This window comes from Microdochium trichocladiopsis, assembly GCF_020744255.1.
Source record: "Microdochium trichocladiopsis strain MPI-CAGE-CH-0230 chromosome Unknown B0I36scaffold_5, whole genome shotgun sequence".
Lineage (NCBI taxonomy): Eukaryota > Fungi > Ascomycota > Sordariomycetes > Xylariales > Microdochiaceae > Microdochium > Microdochium trichocladiopsis.
The window spans coordinates 2731915-2746403 of record NW_025763548.1 but is presented as its reverse complement, the minus strand read 5'-3'; the positions used below and the strand labels follow the sequence as shown (position 1 = coordinate 2746403).

General features: G+C 54.8%; 4 protein-coding genes across 4 annotated transcripts; 2 read left to right on the top strand and 2 right to left on the bottom strand.

Moving 5' to 3' along the window:
• Window positions 1–4298: 4298 nt before the first annotated feature.
• On the top strand, window positions 4299–6812 carry B0I36DRAFT_122796 (uncharacterized protein). The gene is made up of 4 exons (XM_046148063.1): window positions 4299–4500; window positions 4593–5367; window positions 5489–5955; window positions 6031–6812. The coding sequence occupies exons 1-4, from the start codon at window positions 4497–4499 to the stop codon at window positions 6633–6635; spliced, it is 1851 nt and encodes a 616-aa protein (XP_046013108.1). The 5' UTR covers window positions 4299–4496; the 3' UTR covers window positions 6636–6812.
• A 920-nt stretch (window positions 6813–7732) lies between these two features.
• B0I36DRAFT_349505 (uncharacterized protein) lies at window positions 7733–8402 on the bottom strand (the record flags this gene model as incomplete). Its single annotated transcript, XM_046156805.1, has 2 exons — window positions 7733–8317; window positions 8385–8402. The coding sequence occupies 2 exons, from the start codon at window positions 8400–8402 to the stop codon at window positions 7733–7735; spliced, it is 603 nt and encodes a 200-aa protein (XP_046013107.1).
• Window positions 8403–9758: 1356 nt separating this feature from the next.
• B0I36DRAFT_349504 (uncharacterized protein) lies at window positions 9759–11230 on the top strand (the record flags this gene model as incomplete). The annotated part of the gene is made up of 7 exons (XM_046156804.1): window positions 9759–9812; window positions 9834–9862; window positions 10046–10067; window positions 10257–10337; window positions 10447–10513; window positions 10718–10875; window positions 10934–11230. The coding sequence occupies 7 exons, from the start codon at window positions 9759–9761 to the stop codon at window positions 11228–11230; spliced, it is 708 nt and encodes a 235-aa protein (XP_046013106.1).
• Window positions 11231–12306: 1076 nt separating this feature from the next.
• B0I36DRAFT_242021 (Sodium/calcium exchanger protein-domain-containing protein) lies at window positions 12307–14320 on the bottom strand (the record flags this gene model as incomplete). The annotated part of the gene is made up of 2 exons (XM_046149875.1): window positions 12307–13516; window positions 13575–14320. 2 exons carry the CDS (start codon window positions 14318–14320, stop codon window positions 12307–12309), a joined length of 1956 nt encoding a protein of 651 aa, XP_046013105.1.
• Between the last annotated feature and the right edge of the window lie 169 nt (window positions 14321–14489).

Here is a 14489-nt window from a genome sequence, read left to right as displayed (position 1 = left end):
TTTTTTTCACATGGTCGTGAACACGCTGCGGTGTTCGTGGATTGAGCTCGTGGTGTAGATTTGGCTGGCTGGTTGAGGTGAGCGAGCGGTTCTGTCTGTCTGTGCCTCGGCACCCCAGCCGCCTCGGAATATTGCTGTTCATGCGCCAAGTAAGGATGACCAATGTAGGAAAGCAAACCCAATCTCTATCACACTGTATGAGATCAAGCGACATTGCAGACGCAGCAACCTATAACACATCACACCCATCGCCGCTCCAAAGGAGCTCTGGGCTGCGAATGTGATTGAGCCGGTACGATTTGATGAAGACCGAGTACGTGCATGTTCACAGATGTTTTCCATCGCTCTTGTGTCCGAGATCCGGCCATTGATCGATATCGCAACAGTCATTGAGGAGAACATGTATCCTACCAATGTGGTTGGGATGCTTAGGTCTTAACCCGAAAATATGGTTACTAAGAAACTCGCCCAGAAATATGCGAAGGCTCGTGTTGTAACGACATAGGTGGCTGCATCGGAGGGTGAGCGGGCGGAGAGTATGATGAGGCTGCACAGAGCCACTTTCGTTGAGCAGACGCAATTGTCTCTGGTAGGCTTGCATGTCGAGGCATAGTAAAGGTCAAGAAGTATGGTCCATTGATGGACGCTGGATCTGCTGGCTACGCAGGTCATGGTTCAGAAAGCACATTTTACCACGGACCCAGTGGGATCGGATTCCCGGCGAACATCTGTTTCTGAGGGATGATATGGTTCGGTTATTGAGTAGAGAACGTTGAGCAAGACCCTTAAAGAAACAAATTGTCTATTACAGTTGTGTTCGGGTCATGTCAAGGATGCAAGGTTGTCTGAAGATTTCCAACAGTACTTGCCAATCTCAAGTGGGAACAATGAGAACCCGGAATTTGCCGTTCCCGAAGAAACATTACGATCTTTCAGCATTGCTGAGCTTTTTTAAAATGTGGCAGGCCATGCAATGAGCGAGATCTGAGACCAGCTGTCGTCGTTTCGACGACTTCTGTGTGCAAGTGCCACTGAAATACAAGAACGAAGGGTCGATGTGGAATGTGCTGGATGGGAGAAGCTCCTCCCCATCCAAGCCTCTGCCATAGGTTGGATATCGTGGAAGCTCGGTACAGCAAGCATATCACACAATGCTCCTGGCCAGAAGCGTTGCTGCACAAGGACCAAAGGGTGAATAGCACACCCGCCCCCCCCCCCGGCTCCCCCCTTTCCATTCTGGTCAATGTTCTCGAACATGGCTGCTCACGTAGGCGCTGACATGATGGCAAGATCACCATCGGCCGCCCGATCCTCGTGTCTCCTGGGCCAAGCCATCTCCTTCCTTGGCAAAGATTGTCACCTCCTGAGGAAAGCGCTGGATAACAACGACAACTTTGCCACGAGAGGCCCAGTCTGCCATGGAGCAGCACCAATCGGATCTGCTGACGTGAGGCCGGGTAGTATCCAACACACCTGACAAAGTACGAACGGGCGAATAAAACAGGGCGACGAGTTGTCGGTAGAGACAGACTTGAGAGTTTCAGGTGCCGGTGAGCCCGGCCCAGCCCGGACGAGAGTGATTCCTTACCTGCTGCTCCGAGGACATCCACCAGGCACGGCCAGTTGCGGCCCAAGAGTTATCGGCCCTTCCGTTGAGGGGATTGGTTCGGACCATGGCCAACTATCTCGAGGCAAAGCCCGTGGCCAGGCCCCGGTTCCTTGGAAAGCTTCCACCACGCTTCGATGCTCACCCAGCCTAGACCTAGAGCTGCACCCCATGCCCAACCCCAACCTGGGATCGTCCGAGTCGCCTCCCTTCTTGGTCGTCGCCAAGATAAGGCCATGGAGCTTAGTGCCTGTTGCCCCGGACCCTCTCGCCTGGACCCCCGCGCGCGCTGACATGTCGCCAAGATAAGCAACCCCTGCCTCTCGGAAAACCAGTCTTGCCATTGACTGAACCGGGCAACTGCATCAGCACGATGCATCCCCGTGGCATCTCATGATCATGCTGGCAATCGCCGTCGACGCAACGTAGCGGCGTGGCCAATCTCGTGTCTTTGTTTCCCTCAGCTCATTTCCAGCAGGGGTTGGCCGCCAGCCCTCTTTGACCCGGGACTTCCAGGTCTCGCCCGCGATACTTCTCGTGTCGCTGCTGCTGTGCCAGAGGCGTTTGTACTTGCTTGAGCTGCCCTGGCCGGTCTCTGGCTCTAATCTCTTGTGGATCCTGGGCTGCAATGGAAGGAATCGCGACAGGCTCGGTCGCCGGCTCCGATTTCGTGTCCGCCACTCATTGCGGCTTGCTGGTGACTTCCACTCCACGTCGAGGGTTGGGAGCTTGGCGTTGAAGCACCCGCAAAGAAATAGCCTATCAGAGCCACACCCGAAAAGCTTGTGACAGGCGCCCAGACGGCGCCGCACAATGTTTGGTCTGTGACCCAAAGTGTCCGGCGAGAACCTCGCTTGTGCTCCGTGGTCTAGACACCAGTCGTAGTCAAATTGTATGCTTCCTCTCAGGGAGAGGTTGTCCAGCAGGGACAAGGCTTAATTCTACCACGCCGTTCATCTTGTTCCCGGAAGTTTTCCCTTAAGGAGTTTTGTGGCACCCGGCCCAGCGCCTACCAGCAAGGGGAACCCAGATGCCTATTGATCCAGGAGAGATGCGGCATACCCAATTCGTCCATGCCCGGCTAGCACGCACTAGCTCTGGGTGCCATCATATCATGGTGGTTGGAAATGGTCCCACAATGCTTATCTCCAACCTCTGCTCTCAACCCTATGGCAAGACTGCCAACCTCTTCACGATACCTCCCAGAACAACAGGCCCCCGTCCTCTTGTCCCCCATTAGAGCTCTTGTCTGCCGCCTGTGGCGAGTGACAAACGCCTGTCGAGCAGGTGTCTCGCCTCTCTCGCAGACACCTTCCTCTGCTACCCCTGACAACCCCCCGGTGATACAACCTGCCTCTCCTGATTGGGGAAAATTGAGCCAGCGGGTGGTTTTGGTGGTTCGAACTGGGTGGTGTTGCCCATCATGCAATCTGGCGACATCGCAGGGGTGGGTGGTATCAACATGCTTGGCGAGGTGGCCCCCTTGGCTTCCGCCACCGACTATCAGAGCCAAGAACACCAAGACGGCAACCCCAGCGCCGAGAAGACCCAAGCGCTCCAAGCTTTCTAGGCAGCGGAAGCCAATTTTTGCGCACAGCGGATAGGTAGCGCTGCCCCCAGAAAATGCCATCCGTCAGATGCGACCTGGAGGCTTTTCGAGGTTGCCCGGCCTCTTAATCCACGGCATCGTGACGCCTCTGGATCTGGGTCACACTTTTTTTTTGTCACTGCTAATAGCACCAGGAGAGCACGGAGATGGCCCAGGGTCGAAGTGGCCCACAACTTTAAGCATCTTGGTGTCGGCGTCAGCATGATACTGATACCGGGGAACGGTCCGATGGTCAACAAAGGGAAAAGGGTCTCGTCGGGTCTTTTCGAGCAGCCTCCCCTCACGGACAGGGGGTTCAACTCGGCCTTTGGAGGCGCACCACTTCAGGCTTTCTGTCCTTTCTAGGATTAGCGCCGGCCGGTCAACGATGAGAGAGAGACACTGGTGGTGGTTGTACATAAAAACGCGCTTCAAGATGCACAGACCCCTGCTGATTGCCCCAGATTATTTCTGGAACCGTTCCACAGAGCCAAGAGGGACACACGAGGGCTCTGCATAATTCGATCCTCGGTCGCCCTTGGGGCATCCACGGCCGGCGGGCGGCCTTGGCAGCGGGCAAGGAATAGCGCCACCGTGTAAACGACCTGCCTCATAGAGCGCCCTCGCGCTTGTGGCGCTGACAATTTCGACGTCCAGAGATCCGGCACGCGAAACTCCCCGGTCCTGCTTTGTGAGTCCTTTGTACCTTCTGCCACGAGATGTCATAGACATGACCCTGGTGATGATGGTCTCTATGTTCGACTCTCGGATATGTGAACGATACTCAAGGTGAGGTTTGCATCTGATTCGTGATGGTGTGTGGTGGAATAGCCTTTTATTCTGGCTTGCGAGCCACACCTAGGGAACACTTACACCGCGACCATGTCAGCGGCCAGCTGAAGAAGACGAAGATGAAGAAGAACTGCCCATTCCGTGGTCGATGCAAGTAACCCCCCGGCCCTGCATGGGTCTGGACGGACAGGTGCGGAGCGATACCCTTGCATGATAGGCACGCAACCTCACGACATGGTGGTGATTGGCCCCTAGCATGGGACGGACGTGGGATCGGGTGTGCAAAGTTGTAGCCCATCCCTCGGTTGCCACCAGAGGAGCTTGGCGGTGTTGCAGTCTGGCAGGCCGGTGCTCACAAGCTCGTCAAGTGTCGTCCGGAATTTTCATATTTGAGGCGATCCCCCCAGCGGCGTTCCCTCGTAGCTTGTCCTCTGGCCAGTTCTCCAGACTTTCGTTTGCTACCACCTCAGTACGCATACGAGTCCTGACCTCGCCTCTGCAGCACTCATCATGGGTATGTGGCTACTTCCTCCTTTGTGGCGTCTCTCAAGAGTGGCCCGGACCTAGACTGAGCGAGCAGAAACGCTAATACATACAACTATGCAGCGGAGAACGCTACCCAGATCGCCACGCTGGCGGCACCGGTTGGTGCCGTGCGGACATCTGTAGACCAGGAGGCCCTTGACCAGAAGTTCAACTCTGAGATTGTCGCCAACGCCACCGAGGATGGCCATGCCACGTACCACGGCTTGGTGCTGCCCACCGAGGAGGAGAAGTCTACACTCCGACGCATCGCGGGCAAGATGCCTTCGACCTGCTACTACCTGTGTGCTGTCGAGTTTGCCGAGAGAGCCTCGTACTATGGCTGCAACCAGGTCTACAAGAACTTCATCCGCGCGCCGCTCCCTCTCGATGGTCCTGGCACGGGTGCGACCGCCCCTGGCTCGCCGTACACCGCCGGCGCCCTGGGCAAGGGTTCCGTCACTGCCTCGGCCATGACAGAAGCATTCAAGTTCCTCGCCTACGCTCTGCCCATCTACTTTGGTTGGTTAGCAGATACCAAGTATGGACGCTTCAAGATGATTTGCTGGGGTGTTGGCGTCTGTGGTGTAGCCCACATCATTATGATCATCTCGTCCATTCCTCCGGTCCTGCAGTCTGGCAACGCCATTGGCCCTTTTGCTCTTTCCTTGTACATGCTGAGCATCGGTGCTGCTCAGTTCAAGCCCAACATCTCGCCCACCATCATTGACCAGAGCCCCCACAAGGTTGCTCACGTTATCACCGAGGAGAAGACGGGAGAGCGAGTTATTGTCGACCCCGAGGAGTCTATCAACAGTGTTATGCTCTGGTTTTACCTGCTGATTAACGTTGGTGCCTGGTACGTTGTAGTCTTGGCCGTTCTACTCAACCCCCCCCCCCCCCCCCAAAACCACCACCACCACCACAACAACAACGCACAAACGCATGGAATTCTTTGTCTAATCGTTTAAATGGAACAGCACTGGTATAGCGACGACCTATTTGGCCAAGCTTGTAGGCTACTGGGCTGCCTATTTGATCCCAACCATCCTCTACCTTCTGCTGCCCCCTCTGCTCTACTACCTCAACCCTCGCCTGGTCAAGCAGCCCCCGGGCGGATCTGACCTCGGCAACGTCTTCAAGGTGCTTGGAGACGCTTTGGCCAATGGAGGATGGACGCGGATCGGCCGCAAGGGCTTCTGGGACCACGCGAAGCCCAGCGCGTTGATCGCGGCCGGAAGTACCAAGACTTTCGGATACGAGGACGATTTCGTCAACGACGTTCGCCGCACTTTCCAGGCCTGCGGTATTTTCTTGTTCCTCCCAATCTGGAACATTAATGATGGTGCTCTCGGTGCCGCTGCGAACGCGCTCAGTGCCGGTATGCAAACTGATGGCATGCCCAACGATTTGCTTGACAACCTGAACTCGGTCACTGTTGTTTTCAGTAAGTAAAACCTAACTCAGATAATCCCCTGTCTCAGTGTATCCTTGGACAGATTTACTGACGTTCATGTTACAGTGGCTGTCCTGATGAACCAAGTGGTCTATCCCTTCCTGCGGAAGCGCGGCATCCGCTGGGGTCCTATCTCGCGCATGTTCTTCGGCTTCCTGCTTGGCACTTTCGGCTCTATCCCCTTCTCCGTCCTTCAATACTACGTGTACCAGACTTCCCCCTGTGGAACCAACGCGACCACCTGCGCCGAGATCCTGCCCGAGGGCGAGAACCCCCTCTCGACAGTGCCCTACCGGCTCTACTCCATCCCCATCGTCATCACCGCCATGTCCGAGGTCTTTGTCAACGTGACGGCGTACGGCATTGCGTACTCGCGCTCGCCCAAGAACATGAAGGGCCTCGTCGCCTCGATCAACCTCTTCATGACCGCCGTCTCTGCCGCCATCGGTCTGGGCACCTCGTACGTCATCCAGGACCCGTACCTCATCTGGGCCTTTGCCGCGCCCACGATTATCGGCTTCGTCCTGGCCATCGCCTTCTGGTTCACCTTCAAGCACATCAACGACGAGGAGTTTGTACTCAACACCGACTTCACCGACATGAAGCGCGACTCGGACACCGAGAGCAACGGCGGCGTCGTCGACACCGACGAGAAGAAGGCCATCAACTAGACTCTCTATTTCCGTAAGGGGGGGTTATGGTTCCTGCAAAAGAAAACCTGGACAACGTGCAGCAGCCCCTGGTTACCCGGGCCTCGTAAGCGATTAATGCACGCACGCCCTTCTTCTCTTGGTTATGGGGCATCTCGGGATTTGTTCGTCGTGAGGGATTTGCTGCCATGGGAAGTGTTTGCTTCTTTATGATACCTCGAGCATTCATATGCTGTCCTACATATATAGTCATCGCCATGCTCCATGTATCGGCTATAATGAAACTCTTTTTGCTGATTGCACCCATGCCTTGTCTTGTGGAGCCACTATCCCCGAGTTAGCGCTAGATAGGAGTTGTGCCAGAGTGTGATTGCATCAGAGAAACCAAGAGACAAATAATGTCGGTCGTGATGTTTCTAACGAGTGCGGCTGGAGGCCCATCTCAACAAACTTCCATACTGGCACAAGGTCACTTGGGGCTCTATTAACTACGTCTTGCCCGTCCATCGGAGTTGTCAACATTGATTTACTGGTTGTTTTCACTGTGTTCTTCTCATGCATTTACTGCATACGCTGCCGTTTGATGGTAAAGCAAATTTAATAGGAGAAAGTCGATTGAAGCTCTTGGGACGGACAGCCCACGTGCTATTGATAACATCTCCGTCCTCCGATTGGTACACACGCGCGAGGTGAACGGTGTGCATCCCACAGTCCTGAAGCGCAAAGGTGATCGCTGATATCTCTCTATATATAAATGAGCGTGCTGAGCACGGCGCTATCTGCGCGAGCACTTCTGTTCGCGCAGGCAAGCATCATCGTAAGCAGCAGCTGCGGTTTTTGAGCCACACCTGACAGTGAAGAGGAGGATCGGCTATCTACATTCTGAAGAGCATGTGGACCAACAATGCATCATTGACTCCCAGGCTTATACCAAACATGTCTTCAAAGTCCTCGCCACCCATATATCACGCCTTCCATATGCTCTCTTGCCAACGGAAACACGCTCGTCGCGCTCGAGAATAACTGATGTGATATATGCTGTATCGAGTACAATGCGACCGAAAGGATGGTCTTCGAGGTAGCCCTCAGAGATCTTAATGACTCTGGCGCGGATGTCGTCAGTGCCGGGCTCGTGCAGCAGCAGACTGAGCTCGAGATGGTGTGACAGCGTTGCGACCCAAACACGGTCTCACGTCCAAAGGTGAGCTTAGCCCTTTGCTCGGGCCCAGCTCGCGCAGGTCACCAAGGTTTGCGTCAAGTCGTTTTCTTTCGCCAAAGACTTGGTCCATCTCCTTGAAGATGCCATCGACCACGCTCAGAGACATTCCAAACTGGCCATCGTTCGCGAAGATGCGGCTCTGGAGCAAGGTGTAGTGCGCCTCTTGGCGCGTGAAGTTGTCAGGTTTACGAGCAACCAGCTTGCTAAAGGCGACGCCTGAGAGTCGACGTGTTATGCTGGCCTCTGGTGGTTCTCCTGGCCACGATCCCAGAGCAATTTCCTGAAGTGCCAGGATGAGCTCCAGGGCAAAGTGCACCGGGAGAAGAGGGAACTCTTCGGCATGATTGACGGGAGCTCCATGGTTGAAAAAGTCGTGCATCAGCAATAGGCCACGACCCTTGAGAACTTGGCTTCTGGACGTGACCAACTGCGAAGACAGTGCCAAAGTTAAGTTCTCCAGGGCAAGACGAAGACTTCTGATCTCCTCGACAGTGAGCAGGTGCGCCAGGGACGATCATAGAGAATGATCGCGTCGTCCAGGCCTCTCTAACTCTGGGGTTTGATGCCATGTTGTTGGTGGCGGGAAGCAGCAGTCTGAAATATCAACACCATTAGCAGCGTGTCATGGTGGAAGATGATCCAAATTCTGTGATTGCAGAGAAACACGCACCACGGCAAACGCCGATCTTTGCCACGATGTGTGGTGACACCAAGCCGGTTGATTGACTAGGAAGTACAGAATGGCCGAGCTTCGAGGTCGCAGACACCCAGTGGCTGACCAGCCCATGGCTGAGCTGACTTGGGGGGCTTGACGGGGACTACCAGGCTCATAACCTGAAGAAAGAGATGAAAGGTGCAATATGATCATTGACGCTCATTTGGCTCCTGGCAGGCAGGAGACTCTCTTCTTATAGAAGCTAGCATCCTGACATCTCGGCGTGGATGCCTGGCATCGCTGAATCATTTTGTCCTCGAAACCTGAAGAACACAAACGGAGGATGAATCATTCAAACGATTTACAATCAAAGAAATAAACAGCAGGGGCGAAGATACCTGGGGCGTGATGAATCGTGTCTCACACAGACTTCCGCGCGGATCCCGGAGGATAATTCCTCCACGGGTAGTAGCAGCAGTGGCAGATATGGAAGAAACTAGCAGAAGCAGATCATCATTTGTACGAGCCAAATAGTCGTCTCCGAAACAACCAAAGGCAGAGAGATACGTGTCGACATCGTTTGTCCGGCTCCGGCGCAGGGAATGATGCCCAATGAATCAGGCACGACAGAGCAAGAGACGCCGGAGGTAGTCACACATCCACGAGCCGAACTTGGAAATGATGGTATTCTCTTTTAAACAAAAGGCTCACACCCGGACAGCCGTGGGTGATCGCACACATGTGATGGTTCTTCAAATTGGACGCCTACAGACGCTTGGATGGGGACTAGGCAGCTGCAGCAGGCTTGTCATGCTCAAGTAGATTTTCGCGTTTTAATGCTGTGTGGCATAATGGAAAGATCATTGTCGAGGTAGTCCTTAGGAATCTTGATGACTCAAGTGCGGACGTTGCCCGTGCTGGATCGTAAGGTAGGAGACAGGGAATCAAATGGTGAAACGACATTGTGACCCAGAACAATCGCTCATTCAAGGGTGCGCTTGACTCTTTGCCCGAGCTGAGCTCGCACAAATCGCTGAGGTTCGGGTCGAGTTGCATAACTCGGTTCGTCTCCCTGAAAATGCCGCCAAAAGCACCTGCCCGCTGAAGGTAACGCTCGAGAGACGGCACATGATGGCAGACGTCGGCGATCCTTCTGGACTTAATACTGTATTGATATTCCCAAAGTACTAGGATAAGCTCTAGGGGTGAAATGCACCAGGGGTAGAGGGAACTACTCGGCACGATCGTTCTCGTGCTTCAGCATTAGGCTATGACTCTCAAGAACTCAGCTTCTGACGGGAGCTCACTACGAAGAGAAAGCCAGGTTAGTGTTCCCTAATACTAGAAAAAGGCGATTGATCTCTTCAACGGACAGTAAGTATTCGAGACAATCATAAAGAGCGATATCCTCATCCAAGCCTCCATCCGGGGTTTAATGCCACCGTAATGGTGGCGGAGAGCAGCAGTCTGAAGTAAAAAGACCATTGGCGGCGTGTCAGCAGAACCATTAAAATCCAGTTTTCCTGACCAACGACAGATACATACAGGTGTTGTCAGACATATTGTCTGGTGGAATGAGGTGAGTCGAGTACATGACGCAAAGACACTCCGGAGATGGGGTTTGTGGTCTCGAAAAGCCAGCAGTTAGTCCACGACTGAGCTGGGTTAGGTTCTTTTCTTACATTGGAGATGTCCTGTGAGCCAGAGCTCATAGTTGCTGAACATTCCACATGACAGAATTAATGCTGTGCCCAAGGTTTCCATGTAGGGCTGTGCGACTTGTAAGACACCTTCCGACATCTGGTCTTGGAGCATCATTTCTCCACGGGTAGCAGAAGTGGCACGTATGGTAAGATTGTCCATTGCATGAGCCTACTACGAACAAACAAGGGCAAAGTTGGTCGTCGACATCACTTGTCCGGCTCCGGCGCAGTGCACATGCACCAGGCACAGAACAGGTGGTCTCTGACGCAGCCTTCCGTGCCTTCCTCGCTTTCTGTGTGCTCCTCACCCCGAGGAACCATGGTTATTCGTCCAGCCAGCGCATCATAACTCACACCACCCAGTCGCTGCCTTTCACCACCCAAATTCTTTTCTCGTCAGAGGCATTCCCTCCATTGTCAAGTCCTGCAGGCTTTGCACCTTCCCCTTCCTCTCACCACACTTCAAGCCGGTCAGCATCTTGAAACCTTCATTGCGCGTCTGTCTCGGTCACTTTCCATGCCACAGAATATCCCGACCTGCCTCCAGCCTTGACCATGCCGCCTGGTGACGCTCCCCATACGATCAGCGAAGATCCACGCGGACCAGGACCAGAGGTCCGCATGGTCATGCGGCGTTTCTACCGGGAAGCTCTCTTTGCCTTCGAGGCCGGTGACAAGGACAAGGTCAGTTTCTTCACTTGCTTTTCACCATACACTCACGTATTCACGACCCATAAACCAGGCATTCAACATTGCGTACTGGCTCCTCTACCAAGCCGAGACCCCGGTAATGGCGCGCGCGGGCGCCCGCCTCATCCTCGCCGAGTCGCCCGAGTTCAGCGCATACCACGCCCGGAACGCCCTCGAGCTGTACACCCAAGTCCGCGACCAATACAGCGAGACGGGCCCGCCCAAGGAGCGGTCACTCCGCGCGGACGTCCAGTGCTTCGTCGATAAGGCAGAGTACCTCGTCGAGAAGACCCGGGACACTCCGGACCTCCCGCCCCAGCAGCCGTCCGAGGAAGAACTCCACGCCTGAATGGTCGATGACGTACGCGTCACGCCCACCTACTTTGGTGACGCGCCGGGCTCGAATGTCGACGACTGGGCCGAGGCGGCCTTTCCCCGCGATGGGGCCGATCAGGACGACAGTCGGGGCGATATCTCCATGACTGGCACTGGCGCATCGGAGCAGAGCGGCGCGTCCGAGGAAATTGGTAGTGACGGTACTCGGGAGATCACCAACAAGCCCAGCAACATCGGCATTCCCACTCACATCCCTTCTCGCCCGGGCAACGGCCAGTCTTAAAGTCCCACGAGACAGACTCAGTCCCCATCGCCAAACACCCCTGAAATGCTGCCCGCTCTTTGTAGTAACTTTGAAGGTGTCGTTGAGACTAGATCTTATTTGAACACAATGACATGGTCAATGGCCATATTATGCACTATAGATGAACCCCATATTTTGAGATTTGACCGCAACGTGACGGCGTCACTGTGCTCTGTCTCGCAAAGCATGCCTCGAACTGGGTTACGGAACGCAGGTACTGAGAGACACAATCGCATGATGCTCGCGGAATTCATAGACATGACTTGTCAAGTATTAAGCTCAAGATAATATCACAAAGTGGGGCAGGTCCAAAGTAAATATGCGTCCCATCCATCGAAGAATTCAGGACGGTAATAGGATGATCACCATGCATGGCCGCATAAGGAAATACAAGCATGGTCAGATGGGGAACATATAATCTTCCGCCTTCCGCTGTCTCCTCTCTCTCTCTCTCTCTCTCCCCCCCCTCTCTCTTGGTGTTGTCCTTAGAACTTGATAATTTTCTTGCTGCAAGGCGATGCTATGTCACTGTCGACTCGGCATGTCATGTACTTTGCTCACTTCATAAACATACAAGGCAGCCGTGCACTGGGGCAGCGAAGAAGAACATTTACGATGGTGAAGAAAATTAGAGGTCATATGTACAAATCTTCTTTTAAGGTCTTGCAGGAGTAGGAAATTTTGTACAAACAAAGAAATAGGTAGACGTCGCAGAACTCATTCACGGCTCGCTGGAGCAGAATGAAAACTGCTCATATGTATGTGTGCTCGTTCGCCATCGATAATCACGCCTGCACAACAAGTAGCAAGCCATCCCGGGCCATCTCCGGCCCCATGCGTAACCGCAACTCTTGTATTAGTACATGACTGACCTCGCCGATCCACTGACCTGGATGCCCGGAGTGGACGGGTCCGAGTCCGGAGGGTACCCTGTGAGTAATGTTAGCGAGAACGTTCTTCTTGAACTTGAGATGTTTGGGCAACTTACACCAAGAGCAGACGGCGATGATGAAATACAAGCAGATCAGAAGCATGCCTTCGAGCCAATGGCTCTTGCCGTCGCCAATCAGATAGTTGACAAGCAGCACGGCGATGAAGAGGACGGCGACCTGGAACTCGTCAAAGGACAGGTTCATGTCCTGGTTGCCGAGACCCCAGCCGATGATGACGAGCAGCGGAATCAGGAAGAGCGCAACCTGCATGGAAGAGCCGATGGCGACACCAATCGCAAGGTCCATCTTGTCCTTGATGGCGACCGTGACAGCCGTGGCGTGTTCGCAAGCGTTTCCGACGATGGGAATAAGAATAAGACCGACAAACTCCTCGCTAACACCGGTGGCAGTGATGGCCTCGATTCCTCCAACCATGCCCTCGGCGCAGAACGCAATGATGACGGTGCTGATGGTGAGTGTGGCAAAGGCGACGGCGGTGCTCAGCTGCGGCTCTTCCTCCTCGTCATCGTCCTCCGACTCGTGGGTGTGGGGGTTCATCATCATGGTGCTGAGACTGCCGTCCTCCTCGCGGACTCCAGCCTGTCCTGCACCGGCCCTGGCCACACCGGACGCCACGGACAGGTCCTGGCTTCTCTTCTTGAAGATCGGCTTGCTCGGCACCTTTTGGCTCTCTTCGTTGAACACGCTGCTATGCGTCTTGAGCTGGAAGAAAAGGTAGCAGATGTAGACAATCAGCAGGATGACGGAGACTCCATGCGACAAGGGCGGCACACTGCTGGCGCTGTGCTCCTGGATGCCTGGGGTCAGGGAGAAAATGGTGGGGATGATGAGACTGCCGACAGCGAGCGCGAGTAAACTGGCCGCGGTCTGGGCGACCGTGGTGTTGAAGAACTGCTCCCTGCGGTTGATGCCGCCAAACAAGAAGCACATGCCCAGCACGAGCAGCAGGTTGGACAGGATACTGCCGATCAGCGAGGTCTGCACGACTCGGATCTCATTGTGCGTCAGCGCAATGATGGCGACAATCAGCTCAACGGCGTTTCTGACGTGGTGTTAGTATATCTCAATTGCGCATATGTATTTGTGGAGAAGGTACGAACCCGAATGTGGCATTAATCAAGCCACCAACAGTCTCGCCGGTACGCAGCGCAATCTCCTCGGTGGCGAAACTGAGCATGGCGGCAAGCGGGACAATGGCGATGAAGTTGACAGCAAAGACAATGCGACCATCCACCCCGAGGTAGCTGATGGCAATTCCAGGCGGCGCCGCAAGGAGGAGGACATTGATCCACGAGTTGAAGAATGTCCGCTGGAGTTGATTGCGCACGGTAAAGGGTTCCTTGGGCTCGATCTTCTTGAGGAAGCCCGAGTGCTGCTTCTTCTTGGGCTTTTCGGGCTCGTCCGCACTGACATTGCGCTCGGCGTTGCCACTGCCGTTCTCGGTGCCATTCTGCTTGGCCTTGACATTGCGCCGCACGAGCGACGAGTCTTCAAATTCCTTTTCGCTCGCCCGGCCGCCGCCGATGCTGGGGCTGTCCGTCATGGTGGCTTGCGAATCAGGGACATCGCCGCTGGCCTCTGAGTTGAGGAACGGGTTGTGGCCGCTGGTGGGTGACCTTGACATGTCGGCGGGTGCCGTCTGGGAGTGCACTACAGCGCCGCCGTCGGTGCCGTCGCCGGCGAAGCCACCTCTGCCTGTCTCGGCGTCGTGGAAGGTGTTTGCGCGGCGGGCATTGCCGTAATCGACATGGCGGAAGGGGTTGTACCTGAACGAGTTGGTTGAGTCGTGGCGGCCGAGGCTGTGAGCCTGGCGCTTGATCTTTGCAAAGTTGACTGAGAAGTTCATCGTGTCAGTCTAGGCGCGGGTGGTGGGCATGCCTGCGAGGGAGGGCATTGGCGGCTGCTGGGTCGTGAGAAGGGGTTGTTGTGGAAGCGAGATGCGGCCGCAGCAGACGGCGAAGCATGGATTGAAATGAGAAAGGAATGGAGACGCAGGAAAGCAGGACGCGAAGCCT